Source organism: Lolium perenne, chromosome 1 (assembly GCF_019359855.2).
Source record: "Lolium perenne isolate Kyuss_39 chromosome 1, Kyuss_2.0, whole genome shotgun sequence".
Taxonomy (NCBI): domain Eukaryota; kingdom Viridiplantae; phylum Streptophyta; class Magnoliopsida; order Poales; family Poaceae; genus Lolium; species Lolium perenne.
This window is the reverse complement of record NC_067244.2, coordinates 136,535,618-136,555,979: the sequence shown is the minus strand read 5'-3', so window position 1 is coordinate 136,555,979 and position 20,362 is coordinate 136,535,618. Positions and strand designations below refer to the sequence as shown.

The 20,362-nt window shown below is 45.3% G+C and overlaps 1 protein-coding gene across 1 annotated transcript; it reads left to right on the top strand.

The window, feature by feature from the left end:
* Nucleotides 1-13,034: 13,034 nt before the first annotated feature.
* LOC127305689 (U1 small nuclear ribonucleoprotein 70 kDa) lies at nucleotides 13,035-18,360 on the top strand. Its single transcript, XM_051336205.2, has 10 exons — nucleotides 13,035-13,213; nucleotides 13,323-13,437; nucleotides 13,540-13,619; nucleotides 14,498-14,573; nucleotides 14,658-14,722; nucleotides 14,824-14,886; nucleotides 16,599-16,680; nucleotides 16,763-16,925; nucleotides 17,324-17,392; nucleotides 17,473-18,360. The coding sequence occupies exons 1-10, from the start codon at nucleotides 13,115-13,117 to the stop codon at nucleotides 18,053-18,055; spliced, it is 1,395 nt and encodes a 464-aa protein (XP_051192165.1). The 5' UTR covers nucleotides 13,035-13,114; the 3' UTR covers nucleotides 18,056-18,360.
* The last annotated feature ends 2,002 nt before the right edge of the window (nucleotides 18,361-20,362 follow it).

Genomic DNA, 20,362 nt, shown 5'->3' with positions numbered 1-20,362 from the left:
AACTTGTCCCCCTTCGATGCAGTTTTTGTTTGAAAGCGCGAAATTTCCCCAGAATTTACTATGCAATGCACATCCCTTTCTAAAATCTACCCCTTGATCGTCTCTAAACCTGGGACATTACAGCCTTTCCCCCTTAAAGAAAACTTCGTCCCGAAGTTGTGGTTGTAATACCGGAACAGCTCGGGGTATGTTTTCCTCAGGTCTTCCTCTTTTTCCCAGGTGGCTTCCCTCTCGGGATGATGCTTCCATTGTATCTTGCAATACTTGATCGCCTTATTTCTGAGTTGTTTCCAGCTCTCTTCGAGAATCTTAGCTGGCTTCTCAATGTACGTCAAGTATTGTTGTAACTCGCGCTCCTCATGTGTATTTGGTTCATCGTGGGTCCTCAAACATTTGCGAAGTTGTGACACATGGAATACATTATGAACTTGAGCTAACCTTCCCGGTAGATCCAACTCAAAGGCTAAACCTCGATTCTGACTCAGTATCTTGAAAGGTCCTATGTATCTAGGGCTCAACTTTCCTTTTACTCCGAATCTCTGAAGTCCTTTCATCGGGCTTACCTTAAGATAAACCATGTCTCCAACTTGTGGCTCCCATGTCCTTCTCTTCTGATCGGCATAACTCTTTTGCCGACTCTGGGCTATTTTGAGCCTGTCTCTGATAATGTCAATGATTTGTTGTTTTTCTTTAACATAATCAGGATTGAACTCTTTGCTAGCTCCGGCTTCATACCAACATATGGGTGATCTACACTTCCTTCCATACAGAGCTTCAAATGGTGCCATCTTGATGCTACTTTGTTAACTATTGTTGTATGAAAACTCTGCTAAAGGTAGATGCTCCTCCCATGATCCTCCGAAGTCTAGGGCACAAGCCCTAAGCATATCTTCTAAGATCTGATTGGTTCTTTCGGTTTGTCCACCAGTTTGTGGATGATAAGCGGTACTATAGTCTAACTTGGATCCTAAAGCTTCGTGAAGTCAAGTTTCCGAAATCTTGATGTGAATACGGATCCTCGATCCGATACGATCTTCTTTGGCACTCCATGCTTACTTACGATCTCTTTGATGTAAAGATCGATAAGTTTCTCTCCTTTATCCTGCTGGTTTACTGCTAAAAAGTGTGCACTCTTCGTCAACCGGTCCACGATTACCCATATCATGTCCTTCTTTTTATTAGTCATTGGTAGTCCGGTGATGAAATCCATTCCTATCTCCTCCCATTTCCACTCTGGAATAGGTAAAGGTTGTAACTTCCCTGCCGGACTCTGATGTTCAGCCTTCACCCGTTGGGTGTATGGCATTCTCGCCACATATTGTGCTATCTCCCTCTTCATGTTATTCCACCAGAATAGTTCCTTTAAGTCCATGTACATCTTTGTACTTCCCGGATGTATTGAATATGGTGTTTGATGAGCTTCCTGAGTATTACTTCCTTAATTTCAGCAATATCCGAACGCAAATTCTTTTCTCGGAACCACAAAGATCCAGATTCTCCTCGGTGAAATTCTCGATGGTCTTCCCTCATCTATTCTCCTCATCTCTTCTACAATGAATGGATCGTCCAACCGACCCATCATTATCTCATTCTTCAAAGTTGACATTCAACTCATCGGCTACTTGCAACGCCGATAATCCTTCATGGGCTTCCTTCTCCCAAAGTTGTATTTGGGCTTGGCTTATTTCCTTCCTCAGCTCCGGTGATATTTCTTGTTCCACTCCTCCCGTACTCTTCCTACTCAGGGCATCTGCTACAACATTAGCCTTCCCTGGTGTGTAATTGATTGTCAGATCATAATCCTTAATCAATTCTAGCCATCTTTTCTGCCTCATGTTGAGTTCCTTCTGAGTGAAGAAATATTTGAGGCTTTTATGGTTCAGTATAAAGCTCACACTTAGCTCCATAGAGAAAATGTCTCCATGTTTTAAGTGCGAATACGACCATTTGCTAATTCCAAGTCATGCGTTGGATAGTTCACTTCATGAGGTCTGAGTTGCCTCGATCCATAGGATATCACTTTCCGATCTTGCATGAGTACGCAACCCAATCCATGTTTGGATGCGTCACAGTACACGGTGTAATCCTTGCCCACTTAGAACCGCTAACACGGTGCTGTGGTGAGTTTCTCTTTCGTAGTTTGAAAACTTTTCTCACACTCCTCTGACCACACAAATGGTGTGTTCTTTCTTAACAACTTTGTCATTGGTCCTGCTATCTTAGAGAATCCTTCAATGAATCTCCGATAGTATCCTGCCATTCCAAGGAATCCACGGATTTCCTTGACAGTCTTTGGTGCTTCCCATTCTAAAACTGCTGCTACCTTACTTGGGTTAACAGCGATTCCATCTTTGCTAATGACATGACCAAGAAATTCCACTTGATCTAGCCAAAATTCACACTTACTAAGTTTGGCATAAAGTTGGTGTTCCCTTAGTGTCTGCAACACTAACCTCAAATGTTCGGCATGTTCTGCCTTGTTCTTGGAATATATCAAGATATCATCGATGAATACGATGACAAACTTGTCAAGATATGGCATGAAGATCTTATTCATGAGATTCATGAATATTGCTGGGGCATTGGTTAATCCAAAAGGTACTACAAGGTATTCATGGTGTCCATACCTTGAGACAAAGGCGCTTTCGGAACGTCCTCCTTCTTGATCTTTATCTGGTGATAACCCGATCTTAGATCAATCTTGGAAAAGACTCCCGCTCCTCTAACCTGATCAAATAGATCTTGTATTCTTGGAAGCGGATACTTGTTCTTGATTGTGACGTTGTTCAGATTTCGGTAGTCTCCGCACATCCTTCTTCCTCCATCTCTTTTATCCACGAAGATCACAAAGGTGATCCCCATGGTGAAACACTCTCCCGAATGAATCCCTTTTGTTCCAAATCATCCAGTTGTTCCTTGAGTTCTTTCAACTCCTTAGGCCCCATTTTATATGGTGCTTTGGCAATCGGAGCTGTTCTCGGAATTAGGTCGATAGTGAATTCTATCTCCCTATCTGGTGGCATACTGTAATTCCATGAAACACATCCTGGAATTCATTTACTACAGGTATATCTTCTAACTTTACCTCCTTCATGCTATTCAGCTGTAGCTCCACTTCAATCTGTGTATGTTTGTCGCCTTGGTAGATCATTCGACTTCCATCGGGGCTTTTCAAAGACACCGTTTTGTTTACACGGTCGATCAATGCTCCATTAGCTTCCAACCAGTTCATACCAAGAATGACATCAATGTCCTTCATCGGTAAAATGAACAGGTCCGCGTCAAACGCGCACTTATTGATCATAATGACTTGTTTTTGTTTGGCATGGGTTACTAATATCGTTCCCCCGTAAAGTATGGTTATGGGTGTATCTAACTTAGTGCAACTAATCCCATGTTTGATGATGAATTGTTGAGAAATGAATGATGTAGTTGCACCAAGTATCAAAAGTACTTTGCCAGATGAGTGAGTATCCGGAGCGTACCTATCACCGCACTGGTCGAATTGACCACCTCCTCCAGACCGGTACAATTCAGCTTGCCGAAGGGCTTCTTATTCTTCCGGTTCCCTCCGGTGTTTCCTCGATTTCCTCCTCCTCTACTATTCTTCTTGGGGCAGTCCTTCAAAGATGTGCCCCTCCCGCCGACACCCAAAGCATATGATCTTGGGTTTCCTACAATCCTTCATGACATGTCCTTTTAATCCACAGCATGGCATGTAATCTGATTTATGACTGATATCCTTGGTTCCTCCTCCGATTGCCGTTGTTGTTGTTGTTGTTGTTGTTGTTGTTATACCGTGGCTTGAAACTCAAGCTGGTATTGGGCTTGTTACTAACAAACCTCTTAGGCTCATACTTGGCCTTCTTCCTCTTTTCTTCTTGCGCTTGTTTAAAGTCATCTTCAAGAGTGATGGTCGCATCCACCAACTCTTGGAATTCTGTTGCTCTCATCATCCGTAATCGTACCTTGAACTGGGACTTAACCCCCTCGTAAATCTCTTCTTCTTCTTGTCCTCGGTATTGACTTCCTCAACAAAGATACCGGGACAGCTTTTGAAAACTCCCCGACATAGGTCGGGATTGCCTTATCCTTCTGCTCGAGACTTTCGAACTCTCGACGCTTCAGTTCCACGATACTTTCAGGGACATTGGATTCCCTGAACTTCCTTGCAAACTCCTCCCAGGTGAATACCTTTCCTGCCGGATACACGGCTACAATGTTGTCCCACCATGATGCGGCAGGTCCACATAGCAGATGGGTAGCATATCGGACCTTCTCTTGATCATTGCATCCAACAGTGTTGAGCTTGCGCTCAGTATCCATCAACCAATCTTCCGCATCCATCGGCTCTGGCGCGTACGCGAAAGATATCGGCTTGGTGTTCTGGAAGTCTGCTAATGTGACTCCCTGGTTCTCGGGTCTCTCCACCCTATTCTCATCGCATCGATCCTGAAGGAATTTGTTCTGCAGCTCCAATGTTACACGCTGCCTCTCTTCCGCCAGTTGCATGTATTGGATAAAGTTCTGCTGAGTCATGGGTGGTGGTGGTGGTGGAAACTGATCTCTAGCTGCACCCTCAGCCTCTTCCTTTTCCTTTTCTTCGCGCTCCATGCGCTGCGCTTCCGTCTCGTTTCCTAACGTTCCCGACATAATCCCCCTAGTTCTGCAACACAAGATGATACTCATAATTACTCCATGCGCAAGTTTTCGAGCTCAACTTTGTGCACGTAACTAGTCACGCAATGGAAATCAAGAAGCAAATCCAAATCATACAAAACATATACCCTGTATATACATACATAAGTGGTCTTATTACAATACTCAAGTCGATGTGAGTATGCAAACTCACTTATTAAAGTATATGTACAAATTTATACAAATATTACAAACTATAATACACGTGGTACTTGTGTATTATAGCCACGCCTCCCTTGGTGGACTTCTACTCGGTCTTCACTCCCGGTACATTCCAGGCTTCCATCCGGTCGAACGTGTCGTCCTCCTGATAGACCCTGGAACATAAGGTCTCCCCGTTGGCTTGTAGTCCGAATCCGATGATGACCCTAAGGAGAAATCAGTGTTCACAAACTGATCGTTGAGTGCATCATAGTCCACCCATCGGGTGTACTCTCCTTTAGCCCCACCATAAGGGTTACCAAAACCCCTACCCGACTCAACCTGTGTCGGATATCCTCCATCCACTCCTTCATTACTAGGATAGCTCTGGTTCTGGGTTGTTGCATCATCGTTCATCTCTCCATCATAATACTCAGTAGTACTATGGGTTCCAGTATCACTACCCCAACGCCAACCCCTAGAATTCTCGATCGGAGTCTCGGAACGCTGGTTGTTTCCGGATTCCGCTCCGCCTTCGTATCCCCCATAGGAACTATTCGTAGTTCCCAGTGTAGCAGTGTAGGTTCACGTGCAAGTGGATCAAAGCTGATGTAGTCACCAGTGGAATAAACCGGTGTGTGCACTACATTCTCCATAGGTTCTTTCCCCTACTCTCCTCCTTGGGTTCGGTAAATTCCTCTAGCATCGTATCAATAGCTCCTATCGGATGATGGTTCACCGAAAGAGTAGTGATATGAAGTTACGGCTATTATCCATATATTTTGCCGCTGCTATGGGTTTGCGTTTGGCGTATTTGTAGTGGTTGAGCAAGGGATCTTCCTCCTCCTGATTATGAGGAATATGGGAGAACTCGGAATCCATGAGCTCTTTTGTCTTATGTTCCCGTATGTCGGTTATGGCTCTCATAACAGCTATATGATAGGCTGTGTTGGTTGTCCTAGCTTCTCCCGCTGGCATGACTACGCTCATTCCCAAAGATTCGGGAAGTCGCAGTCCTACTCGCACTTGGCCAACACCGGTCCATCATAGAACATGTACTTCTTTACCGGAATCTGGGATCACACCCAAATTCCAGCAACATGGATCGTAGGATATCAAAGCAAGTCCTCCTTGGTACTCGTTCGGTGTGGAATCCATAACTTTCACGTTTCTTCCCGGTCGTGAACTTGCCATGTTGGTCGTAGAAATAGAAAGATTATAAGATTAGTAATAATGCATCATAATAGAGATAATAAAGAATTATCGCACTAAAAGATATGATTGTTGTATTCTCAATTGAATATACACCATATTTTTAGAGAATTCTTTACTAATCCTATTTGACTCCTAACGTTTAGTCCCATTTACTAGGTTCCAACCTAAGGTCAAAGCTTTTGCTCGATACCAACTGTGGTGACCACCGCATACCACCGCATGTTGTAGTATGCCGATCGTTGATATAACATTCGCGAAGTACCATTCCGCAAATATCACATCCCTCGAGTAGTACAACGGAACATAGCAAGGTCCATAACTCATTCACATATTATTACAATCATCATACACAAGTCGTCTCTGAGCTCCTCTTGGGTCCTAAGAGGATAACTCCTGGTTCGAGGCGAACCCAACTTAACTTACAATACCATTGTCTCATTAAACTAAACATTTATTTAATCGAGCAGCTTTGTAGTAAGAGTTTGTGCCGCTCGGCTACTACTACTCCTCCCGATATCCTTAGGCTTGTTCTCCTCCCAGCCTCCCGGATCCGTAGACTATGATGTAGTCTACACCTTCAACACCTCCCGAGAGGTCTGGTTCCTCGTAGCCGATGATCTCGGCTCCATCATTGCCGTCGTAGTCCTCCTCCTCCGCACGGTTCGGACAATCTAAGCATGGGGTTTAAGAGTGGTATGAGTACGAGCGTACTCAACAAGTTCATTATAGATAAGAGGTGTTTAATGCACTAGCTACGATATTAGACCGAAAGTCTAATACCAATGCAAGTTTTGATAAACATTTCTTCAAGAGATTGCTTTTATTTCAAAGAGCTATGTCCGTCGGCCTTCACCGGTTTACTAGAACTTCATGGAGCTCCTTTCCGCGCGTTCGCTGTCAGCTCCTCAATCCCGAACAGGAGTGACAGTCACGCTTCTTACGCTCTGCAGAGGTGTGTTGCTTTACCCATAAGAGATCTTAACCTTGGTGCCAACCGGCAGCTTTCCCGTCCACACTTCCTTAGGTGTGAGGCCCGGTATAAGGTCTAGCCAATCATGTTCCTCCGCTACCTCGAACACCCACCCTTTGTTGCATGCCCCGACCCCGGGTCCTCGCCGGTCCCATTACTCCCACTCGTGGGTGGACCCCGACCACGACGACGGTTTGGGATCGAACCAAACTCCTTCGCCGGAAGCCGCAACCCATCATAGACCGCAATACCGTGGGGACTTTAGGCTTCCCAGCCCACCGCTTGCACTTCGAGCGACAAGTGTCTACGGACTATGCCGTGGGGACTTTAGGCTTCCTGACCCACCGCTTGCCCCGACAGATACAAGTGTCTACGGTAAAGCGCATCCGTTGATGAACGAGAGGTGGAAACACTTTTGACTACTCCGTCCCACTCCGATCTTATGGTTAACACGGACATTACGGCACAAGAATCACTTTGGCGACATTTGTTGTTTAATCCTAGATGGATATAAGCCCGTGCAATGGAACCTCCACCATATCAACACAATCCATGGTTCCATTGCCCACCACATAGTCATATTCATAGTTATGAAAGTAGTGGTTTTGATTTTTATGCAATAGTGATAACCATAATACTTTGCAAGTAATTTGATAGAAATACTCAAATGACATGAGCAAGTGATGAACTTGCTCGAACACCGCAAAGTTCTCGCAGCTTGGTAGGTATGGACTGACCCTTGTCCTCTTGTTCTGAAAAGATAGCATCATTGTCCGATAAGGGCAATGGTTAAAGAAGCAATTTATGCATGATTCCATTTTTAGGGTTTGTTCCCCCCTTCCGACGTCGTTATTATTTCATGTAAGAGGTTAATACTAAGAATAGTTTGGGAAGACTTGATTTAAAGTACAATACAACCTTGAAATGTTGTCAAGGTGTTTTTAGAGTCCAAATGAATTTATGGACTTATTTTTATTATTGAAAATAACATGTGTGATTTAAATGATTATTAATTCATCAAATTTGAACTTATTCTAGTTTATCTCCAAAAATTCCATTTCATATTTTATTATGATAGAGAATTTTATTCTGAGTGGTTTTCATATTTTTATTTATTTTTTGGAGTTATATTTTATTTTATAAAATTCTTGGAAATTCTTGTTTAAATGGGTATTTTGGAAATGTCCAAAATACCCCTCGCCCCACTTGTCCGCGGCCGAGTTGGTTAGGTTGGACCAGCCCAGTGGGCTCGGTCCAACCGACCAATCGCCTCGTCGTCCTCTACCTCAGAACCCTAATTCCCCTTTTGGGCTCCCGCGACACCGAAATCGCCTCCGCCGTTGCCGCCTGCTCGGCCGCTCCGGCCATCATCGGCGACGATCGATGTGGATCTGGACCACCTCTCGACGGCGGACCCGGTGGTCCGCGTCGATTTGACGCTCGCGTCCACCTCGACTCTTCCCCAACGCATCGCTGCCTCGCCGCACGGATCCGCGAAGATCCGTCGTTCGTCGGCGTCCCCGGCGCCGGCGGCGGCCGTGTGCCACGCCGTGGTTGCCGGTAGCCGCGGCGCCGCTGTGTGGCTTGGCTTGGCCCGCGCCGCCGTGGCCCCGGTGTGTGCCGCCGTGGCCGCCATGGCCGCGCCCTTCATCACGCACCACCGGTGAGTACTCCTTCGCCTCCTTCTCTCCCTCTCTGCGCTACTCTCTTCTCTCCTACATCCGGCTCGGCCATGGCCTCATCCTCCATGTGGAGATGCTTGCCGTGCCGATGCGCGGGCCGTCGCGGCTTGCTAGCTTGTGCTCATGCCGCCGTGTCCGTGTGGCCGTGCTATCGCGCTGCCATCGCTATGCATTTCTTACTTAAATCTCTCCCCGTGCTTCGTTCTTGTTATCGCGCTTGTTAGGCTCTCAAGTGTATTCAATTATCTTGTCCAAGCTAGATGGCTATGTGTAAATTCTTGCAACTTTGCAAGAACCAAGCCATCCGTGTGGTGCTCTCGGCTTTGCTTTACCGTCACTAACGTATTTGCTTATCAGTCTTGCAATTGTTCATGATCTGTGGCTGCTCCATTTATATGATCGATGGTTAATACTAGGCTTAGCTCTAGTATGTAATTTTCATGCTCTGTCAAACCTCGATGATCAACTGATCATCGATGCTTGATGTCGGACTATCGTTTCAACCCCACTAGGGCTTTTCCTAGTGGCCGTGTGACCCATCGGCTTGTCTTTGGTGTATGGTGTTGCTTGCTCAAGCATAACTGATGCTTGCGGTGATCCTCCGGATCATATGCAAAGCTCGAGTGGGTTGATTACTTGTATATTCATTTATCTGTGTTATTTGACTTGGCTTAAATGAATAATTGTGGTGAATCGCCGAGCAAGAATGATCATATAGATTTAATTTGTTTGGGCTAGAGGGATGCCAACCTTTGTTGGGAACCCTAGTCCATTCTGAACCCTTCGGGTGATGATGTGTTGTCCGGAAGTGTTAGCTGTGGTTGAGGTGGCCTTGACAGCCACTTGGTCTTTGTCAGGGTAGCTCCCACTATCTCTCGTGGCTAATCGTGGTGTATTATGGCTTACCGGCCTGACCATCTTTGGTTGCCACCGCTCTTGGTGTTGACAAATCTAGATAGACACATGATAGTCTATCATGTCCGATGGCTTAGCTAGCTATGGGTTGTCAAGTGAGCTTGGTAGTTAGCCGTGCTTTGAATCCATGTTGGATTTCTCTGGTTATGTCCCAGTGTGGACATAACCAGTGTTCCCCTGGATGATTTCTACCGGCTGTTTTCTCTGTTTGCTTCAACCAAATGACTGGATAGCCAAATGATGATACAATCTGGGTTTCCTACCCTTCGTGCTCTGTGATGCATAGCATGCTTATATATGAGCAAAACTTGGTTTTGCTCAAAGTTGATTTGGTTTATACCTCACTCCAGCTCCTAGAATGAGTTGTTGGTGTAGAGGATTGCTTCGGTGGTTTTGATTTGCCTCGCTCTTCTCCTCCTTGCAAGCTTGTGAATCTTGGTTTGGTTCTGGTGATCTGAGGCAGGTTGAACAGCTCTCCGTCGTTCTTCCCTGCTCTTGGTGTTCTTACTCTTTGGAGATGCCGCCGATGGAATGGCTAGGGTTCACTCGTTGAAGAGGTTTATATTTGGCTGGCCTCTTCTCCCCCGGTCGACAGCCTTGGTCCGGTTCAGCTTGTGACTCACTGCCGGTGTGTGTGTGTCTTTGTGATGCATGCACACCCCATGCCTTGGTGTTGAGCATGCACACATGTACCGTGAGTCGCTCGTGTGTGTGTGTAGCCTGGTGTGGTGTACCAGACTTGGAGATGGATCAGCTCGGCAGATCCATGTGCATATCCTCTCCAATTTCATTTTCTTTGCGAATTTGCCAAGTGGCTATGCCACTTGGCATAACACTTGATTTTCTTTCTTTGTGTTTGTGTGCAGGGATCATCAATTGAGCAAAAATGGACATGGAATTCATCATATACAAGATCAAGTGAAGATGATCTTGTAGAATTTAGAATAGGATATTAACTTGTAATTTTTATTTATTTTCCTTTCTTCTATTCTGCCCATTTATGTAATGTGTTGTATTATTCTTTTAATTTTACTTTTGAATCTTGTAATGACATTGTAATGTGTGTGATGATCAATAAAGCTCAAAGTTTTCTCTAATGAGCTTAACTTTATTATATTAGTTCATCTTATTTATTATTGTTCATTTACTTAATAAATTTACTTAATGGAATTATTCAAAGTAATTATTTAATGTTTGAATTTGAAATTCAAAGTCAACCTTGGTTTGAATTTAACCATGTCTTATTATTTAAAATTCAATCAAACAAACTCTCCCCTCTCATCTCAAAACCCTAACTAGTGAAGAGAAATGCAAGTTTGTCGCACTCTCGAAACCCTAACCCTGTAAGGTGTCGAGAGAGAAACTTGTCCCCCTTCGATGCAGTTTTTGTTTGAAAGCGCGAAATTTCCCCAGAATTTACTATGCAATGCACATCCCTTTCTAAAATCTACCCCTTGATCGTCTCTAAACCTGGGACATTACAAAAAGCCTCCGCGCGCTCCACATGGTTTCGGGGCGACGTGGCCAGGCCATTTGTCGCGGGTGCAGGCGCGCCCGCGACAAAAGGCTCCCACGGAAGCCCTGTTTTCCACTAGTGATAGATCGATATGTCCAAATTCTTTTTTTTTTGCACAAAGGTGGGGTCAGACGACCCCGGTGGAGCTCTTATATTTAACCAAGTGGCAGGTACATCTTACAGAAAAGTCCCTTAGGATCTATTGCCCTGAAAAACCTAAAATTTGAAGAAGAGGCCTTCCTCTTTGCAAAAAACACCCAGACTAAAAGAGAGAAAAGGCAATCAGGTCCAGGCGCTCCTCTGCCACGCTCCGCCGGCGGACTCCAGGCGTCGCCGCCGAGTCCTGAGCACAGAGCTCGAATGCTCATATCCAGCGCGAAGATCTAGCCCCTGGCTACCTCCAGAGAGTCGGGGACGCACCACTTGACTCCCTGTCGGCCAAATTCCAACCACCTCTTCGGGCCAACCTATCGGGTCCACACGAACAGCAGGAAGGCCGTTCACGCCGATTCGGTCCGCTCGGACAGGCGGAAGGCTGCCCAAGCTCCAGCGGGTCACACAACCGGACCGATCCATTCACCTCTACGTATCCGTTCATCAAATTTGGGGAACCGACGTGTCAGCGCGTACAGCGAGCGTGTCCTCCCGTGTCCGCCCGCGTGCATCTTAGGCTAGCATGAAAGCGAGCCAACGGCTGAAAGGCTGACCGGCGACAGTGACCTGACGTTTGAAAGGCTATCTGGCGCTATCGATAGACACGACCCGACGACAAAAGGATTACCGGCGGCTGCAGCCATGGCCACAAAGTCGTTGCCACGTCGTCTGCACAGGCTTCTCCAACAATACCGACGCTCGAGCTCCGCGTCGACATCCAATGCTCTTGGCCTATTTAAGCACGGCCTCCGCCGTGGTCATCACCACCAAGCTCCCACCCACCAAGAATCTCCGCCGCGTAGCTAGCATGCCTCGCAAAAAAGCCACCACCTACTTCATGTTGGGCCGCAACGGGCGCACGACGCCTCCCCCTCCCCCTCCCCCTCTGTCTCCCTCCGCAACCGGCGTAGAGCTGGAGCCCGTCAGACATCTTCGATGTAGGCCTCAGTGAAGCCGACATAGCGGAGTCTCTCCTCTTGAACGTGCAGCAAAATGTTGACGCGGAACGTGAAGCCGAAGAGGAGCAGCACGAGTCAGTCGCCGATCTGTAGCAGGCGGCGATACTGGAGTCTTACTGGCTGGCGCACGACTAGAGGAACGCCGCCTGCATCCTAGAGCAGGCGGACCAGCAGCTTCTCCAGCATGCCATGGTGGTCTCCCACGAGCAGTTGGCTACCAAGGAGACTGGCCGACTTCTCGTGGAGGCCGAGCGATAGAGGATCCTTGAGCTAAACGCTCATACACTGGCCGAGGAACGTCGCCGTGAAGATGCGCGGCTCACCCTCAACGCTAAGTACACCATGAGGCTACAGTTCGCGTTCATCCAGCCAGCCGTCTCTGCACCGTCGACCACCACGGAGAACGATGGCGACCGCCGACAGAATGCGAGTAAGGGTTTTAGTTGTTTTCATTCAAACATACAAATATAACAAATTTTGAATGAAAGTTTTAGTCTCTGTCGTGTTTTAAGTTGTTTTACATATACCGACCGAATGGGTGGTGGCAGAGTGGTGCCGCTGAACGCTCTTTCTGAGCTGGCTGGACTGTGAGACGCATCCAATCCGCGGGCCGACCTAATCAGACAAAACGGACCGTTTATGTCACTAATTTGGGTCGGTCAGAAGCACACTAGCTGACAAGTGGGCCGGTTCGACTGCCGATGGGTCCGTCCAATCAGTGACCCTATTGACCCCGACCTCACGGTCACGGGCTCCATCAATTAATCAATCAAGCATATAAAACTAAGCAAACCTGTTCTTCCCCATCGCCTCTCCAGCAAATCCCCCCAACTTTCGCAAATCGCCGCCGGCCGCCGCCGCCGCCATGGGCGACTACGGCAACGCCATGATGCGGAACCAGGACGCGGGCGTGCAGTCCCGCGTCAAGGCGCAGAGCCGCGCAAACCTCCTCCAGCTCAAGCTCGTAAGCCTTCTTCGCCTTCGCCGCGCCCCCCCTAAACCCTAACCCTAGCTCCGTTCGATCTCGTTCTCTATCCTGAGATTTGACCCCCGGTGTTTTGGCCTGGTTGCAGATCGGGCAGAGCCACCCGACGGGGCTCACCACCAACCTGCTGAAGCTGTTCGAGCCGCGGCCCCCGCTCGAGCACAAGCCGCCGCTCGAGAAGCGCAAGCTGCCGGCTTATTCCGGTAAAATCATACGCGCTGCCACACTGCAATTTCTGTACGCGATTGGCGCGAGCTTTCACGGGCGGCGTTGCTGATAGTCTCCTGTTTAATCGGTTTTTGCAGGGATGGCGCAGTTTGTAACGCGGTTTGCGGATCCTGATGACCCCGAGTATGCTCCGCCTGTACCCACATGCGAGACTAGGGTAAGTTCTTCGGCACTGCTCCTGCAGTTTGTGCTGAATTAGCGGCACTCTGCAGCGGTATCCTTGTCCCAGGCTATGTGGTCATAATCATATAGACAACCTTATGATGTGCTATTATGCAGTATGATTTTACTATTTGTCACTTGGTGACTAGTCTTTACGGGGGGGCATACTTGGGCATTTTAGCTCCACTGAAATAGCGTGTTAAGAGAATAAAGATATTGTTAATGCTTGCTGGCATCAAGCCGTTACGCTATCAGGTGTTATCATGTGGATTACGGTACTCCCTCTGGCTCAAATTAATTGATCGCAGCACAAGAGTATACGTGTACTGGACATAGTGTACGGCCACAAATAATTTGGGCCGGAGGGAGTAATGGGGACTTCTTTTCGGCTTCTAGGATGGCTTCTCTCAGATGCTACCCTCTCAGCTTCACCTAGAAGCCCATCTCCCAATTTTTTTAAAACTAACTCTAAAGTTTAAACAAATTTGGGAGATGACCTTCTGGGAGAAGCTGAGGGAGGGTAGCTTCTAGGAGAAGCCCTTCTAAAAGCTGAAAAAAGTGGGCCTATACTGTCTGCTAAACAGAACAGTCAATTGAAATTGACCATCATTTAATGCAAACTTCATTATTTTCCCCCCTAATTACATCTGAATTTACTTCTGAGATGTCAAATAAGACAGATTTGGATCCGAATATTCACATTAGGATGTTACCCTTTTTTCAAGTTAATATTTGTATGAGATCAGTTTACTGTTTTCAAGAACTACTCTGCTCAAATTCCGTCCCTTGTTAGTGCTCCAAGGTTATCAGTTTTGTACTTATTTGTTGCTACTCAATCTCTAATTTTGTTAGTATTAAATTTTATGTATACAGGCTGAAAAGAAGGATAGAATCCGCCAACTAAAGCTTGAGCAAGGTGCAGCTAAGGTTGCTGAAGAGCTTCAGAAGTGTAAGTTATTTCTGAAGTCATTACTGCCCATTTTTCTACAATGATCTATTGTAATGTTGTTAATTTTCAAATTCTTCTATGTAGATGACCCACAAAATGACCCCAATGTCACTGGAGATCCATACAAAACACTCTTTGTTGCAAGACTTGTGAGTATTTTTACCCTGTCATTCAGCCGTACTATTCCGTGGAAACGACATAGTGGATATATTGTAACTTAACACTTGCTGAATTTGCAAAACTGTTGCAGAACTACGAGACATCCGAGCAGAAGGTGAAAAGGGACTTTGAGGCTTATGGGCCTATTAAAAGGGTAAGTATATGTGGAAAATTCCAGTGCAGGTGAAGTTATTCCACATTGGTAAGGTTTTTAATAATTTTTAGGTGGTAAGCCGTCATGGTGAAGTCTGGAAAATTGTTCCACTGCCTTATGTAGATTCCTCGCAGTTCCTATCACAGAGCGCTACTGGGAAACGACTCATTCTAGGTTTTCTCTTGTTGATTGCACCAGATTAGGAACCTTTGACACCATTTTGTCTTCAAAAAGATGGAACTTTTGTTAGCTTTGTTCTGTTCAATGTTTTTGGGAAGTTGCAGCAATTTTCCAAAGGACATTAAGGAACTGCCCCTCTATGTTCTTTCCGTTTCTTGTTTTTAGAAAACTTAGTATTACTTTACGTAGCAGAGCTGACAATATATTATCTTTTTTTCGTGTTTTCGTGTTTTCTCCACATAGCTTGTGACACCTTTTCTCCCTGGAAGCCTTCTATGAACTATGCGGGGAGTACTCCCTCTGTTCCAAATTAAGTGGCGCAGTTATTTTTTTCCAAAATGAGCAAACCTACACACTAAAACGTGTCTAGATACACCAAATTTGACCAAATCTGCGTCAATTAATTTGGAACGGAGGCAGTAGATGTGAATGTAGCAAATTGACAGAAGACTTGGTAGATAAGTAAACGCAGTTTTAGCGTGGTGGTAATCAGTTAGGATTTCACACTGAATCCTTGGTAAGCCATTTTAATCTGTGACAATTGGTTGAACGTGTGAACTGAATCCTTGGTAAGCCATTTTAATCTGTGACAATTGGTTGAACATGTGAGGACTGGAAGATTTTTCTGGTAAACAAATGTGCATGTACAGGTAATGTTGATGCTCGATTATCAGTCTTTGTTTCTTAAGAAAAATCCTGGGAACAGAACAAATGATTTGCTTCTGCCAAAAGCCCAAAAGGCAGCAAGGTAGTGTTTCTTTCATGATTGGTTTTCCTATCCCACAAATCTCCCGAATTGCTGAACTGGACCAGATAAGCTTGAAGAGGTCTTACAATGGCAGAAGTAAGTGTAGATCATATATCATGTCTTAAGCAGCTTATCTGCAGGCGATTTATACACGGAGACTTAATTGGGTAGGTCAGCTGGTGAGTTTAGTATTTATAGTTAATAGTTACTGTCCATGAGCTGTTAAGGTACTAGTCTGCTGCCAAGTTCTGCTTCTCATGGAGGAAACAGCAGAAAATTATAATGCTGAAGGCATCTCTCAACTCTTAGAGTTGAAGAATCTTCTTCATTTCCCTGTGTGTAAGGAATACTTAACCATACTGCACTATTATCACCTTGATTCATGTATTTGCTCTGGCTATTTTGTTTGTTTTGATTACAAAGGTTGAACAAATTATAAGCAACAATGGCGAGGGCAACTTGGTATAGTACTTAGTCTTTTCTGTACACCTTTCCTTCTTTTAAGTAAGTTCCCTGGTAAGGGGGTTGGTCATTGAATTTTCCAACATGCGCGAATCGGCCAGACTTCATGTGTTCATGTGTGCTGGATTTCAATCCTCATGTGGAAGCTCTACATATTCAAGGTTAGCGCGGCTAGTTAGGCTAATGCCTTCCTGTCGTGCACCGTAAAATATATTTTTAGCCAAACTAACTAATATCTGTAGTGAGACCCAGTAGTATTTCTTAAGTTGAATGTACCTTTATTTCTTGGAAGTTGCTAATTACTTTTTTTTGAGCTATGCAGGTACGACTTGTGACTGATAAGGTTACAAATAAACCTAGAGGATATGCATTCGTAGAGTTTGCGCACACTCGGGACATGAAAAGTAAGTTTGTGTTCAGCAACCGTCCAATATTGGCTTGTTTTGGCTTTATTGATGGGTGACCATCTTATGCCCCTTGTCACAGGTGCTTACAAGCAAGCTGATGGGAGAAAAGTGGACAACAAGAGGGTGCTTGTTGACGTAGAGCGTGGTCGAACTGTACCAAATTGGCGCCCTAGGAGATTGGGTGGTGGACTTGGATCAAGCAGGATTGGTGGTGAAGATGCTGCCCAGAAGCATTCTTCTAGGTACATTAATTTCCTTGTTTTAGTCTCTTAGAATGATATAAGAATTATTTCTTCTTAGAATGATATAAGAATTGGTCTTGTTGCCTCCAGTATTGATTGCAAATGCCTTTATATTGCTCAATTTTCTTGTCTGTTAGATCACCTTTTGCTCTATTACGTCTCGTATACCTTGTCTTATTGAAGGAATAGTGTACATAAACTTGTAAGTAGTAGTCTGACATTGTCTGGTTCAGGTTTGATGCTGCATTGTTGCTATGTTGATATAAACGATAGTACCTTTGGCTGTAGTACATAGTATAGATGGTTTGCAGTAGCAGTGGGGGCTTTAGGACTGATATTCTTCTTTCGTTACAGTATAATCTAGTTTGTGCTAATATGACTTGGTTATAATTTATCAGAGAGCTACAGAATGCTGCTGGGCGCCCCAGATCAGAGGAGCCTAGGAGGGGTGATCGTCCTGCAGATCGGTAAGCCTTTGATATCCTTACATTGATCGTCTTACAATAATGTTTATATTATGCTTTGATGACATTTTACTTTTGTCCAGGGATCGTGAGAAATCACGTGAAAGGGTGCGGGAAAGAGACCGTGATGAGCGGCCCCGTGAACGATCCCATGACAGGACTCGTGACCCAAGGGAAGAGAGGCCCCACCATAGAGACCGTGAGAGAACTCGGGACAGGGATCGAGAACGAGACCCGGAGAGAGATCGCGGGCGTGACCGCCGTGATAGGGATAGGCACAAGGATCATGGCAGGGACCGAGACCAGGATAGAGATAGGAAACGTGAGCGCTCTCATGGCAGGGGCAGGGACCGTGACAGAGATTACGAGCGTTCAGGCCACGAGCTGGACCCTGCCAGGGACCGAGATTACAAGCGTGCGCGCCATGAACATGACCGTGGTCACTTGCAGGAAAGTGATGCTGATTATGGTAATGGTGATCCCAGCTATAGGCAGCATGAACATCACAGAAGCCATGAGCAGTATGGTTATGGCCAGCCTGAAATTGAGCGCCCAAAGCGACATGAGCATTACGGTGATGATTCACACAGTAAAATGCCAACCAATTACCAGGGGCAACCTGACGATGCAGAACCTGAAGGCCCCGAGGAAGGTGAGGCATATTAGTAAGGAATTTGCAGCATAACCGAGCTGGTGAACACAGGAGCTAAAACTTGATAGCTGTTGCTAGTCCTGTCAACTCTGGAGTGATAATAGTCATTTCAGTGGTTGCCAATGGTTGTTGCGCTGGCTTGGAGACAAAAATGGTCTGTTGTTGGCTATTTAATTATGGTGGGAGCGTTTGTTTATTGTTTATTGTATGTTGTTTGTAATAACTAGCCGAATCATACTTGTGGGTTATGAAACTTATTTTGTGATCAATGTAATTTTGTATACAATCTTCAATCAATGTGAACTTGTTACTTCCTTAATGAGGCTATGACAATTTCAGAAGTTGCTGCAATTGTATTTCGGTCTAGTTTGTTTTTGTCAAATCATGTTACAATTGGTGAACTTGAGAATCTAATTAACTAGGGGCTACTACTTATTTTTATTATTTTTTTGAACCAGGGGCGGTCCTAGATTTCATTAAACAGTGGCAACATTGCAAGGAGAACCAGTAAGGTAATAGAAATTTCAAATAAGGTCCATACTTTTTGCACTAGGGACCCTAAAACTTATACATGAAAAACAATCGGGTCCAGCTCCAACGCCACTTCTGGAAGCCAATATGCAGTCAAGCACAACACTGCCGGGGACATGGCCACTTGGGGCAAGGTGCCGGGAGCTAACTACACCAAAGCTGAGGGGCCTCCGGATTGGCATAGAAGCCTGGAGGTTTGATTTCATCTGCAAACACCGGTCGGGAAGAACTGAAGCCGACGACGAGGGTGGGAGCATTTGACCTACGACCATCTTAAACGGCAGTCGACGAAGAGCCGCCGTGATTCCACTCCCAGGAGCAGCTTCCACACTCCCCTGTTGCAGATTTAGTGCAGGCCAACATCCGAATTGCAGGCTATCATCCTCCAAATCGCCATGACCTCTATGGCTGCAAGCACCAAGCCAGAAGAAACTGACTTTATTAAGGACGGGGATCCCCGCGGCCATCCTGCTCACCGCATCCAGCTTCGACCATTGGAGCGTCACCGCGAGGAAGAAAAGCTTCAGGGCACCACAAATCTGGCCAGAGAAATCTGCAGCGCCTCTCCTAGCATATCGTCGACAACCGGCATAGAGCGAACTAAACCAGCATAAAGCCTAGATCTACTATTGATCCTACAACTACTATGAACAGAGAAGCCGGCGCCTCTCCATTGCCATCTCCTACCGGCAATTCCGGCTAGAGAGGCTTGGGATTGACCCGAAAGCCCACGAGAGACTCTTAACAGGGGTGGAGAACGAGAGAGTGGTGAGTAGAGAGATGGGGAGTGTAGGAGACCGTAGCCGGCTTCTACTTACTAGATTTTGATGTGCGCCTTGGCGCACGATCCCGTGAGATTTGTGTATAGATGAAAAAGTGGTTATACTTTTATTAGGACTTACAAAATGTAGTGAATCAGAGGAAATTGCAAATGCATGACTTACAAAATGTAGTGAATCAGAGGAAATTGCAAATGCAGGTGATGGAGGGAATACTCAGCATGATTGTTCCCATTTTCAGCCCAAGATCATAGATAAGGCACAACCATCTATAACATACTTTAATTCATCATCGAACAGGCATAACCATTTATAACATATATTAATTCATCTTCGAGCACACTTCCCAAATATTTGAGGAATCAGTCACCCTTGCTGAAGCCAGATTCTAAAAAGTAGATTCGTAATGGGTACATTGAACGGACCTCAATGTAGTGGAAGTCGCCAATGCAATGATAGTAGATAAATTAGCAGTGGCTTTATCGCTCGGCTGCAGTGCCACCCAACCCAGGTGCTTGTTTGTCCTGAATAGACATCGAAAACATGTATATGATAAATTAGCGTATATCACTAATTCAAGAATAATTTAAATAAAATTACAGTTTCGATAGACATCCAACACCTAAATTATCATAGCTAAGTTGGAGAATTAGAAAATATGGCAGTGTTAACGTATGTAGTCCAATGAATAATTATACTTTACTTCATATAACTACATCTCTGTATAAAATAAATTTCTATAAAATAACTAAAATGGTAATTCAAATAACCTTTAGAGGATCTAAATGATGAACATACTGATATGTGCTGAACATGAGAACCTACTCTTGGGACATGTTGGAAGGCGATCAAACAACATCTATAGTAGAGATATTCAGAAAATTAATGCTGAGGAAAAAATTCTAATACAGTGGTATGCAAAATCTTCAAACCATGTTTATCAACAAAAAATTCTACAAAAAGTGGCAAATGAACTACAACCAAAAAGAAAACATTAAGCACCTAGCGAGA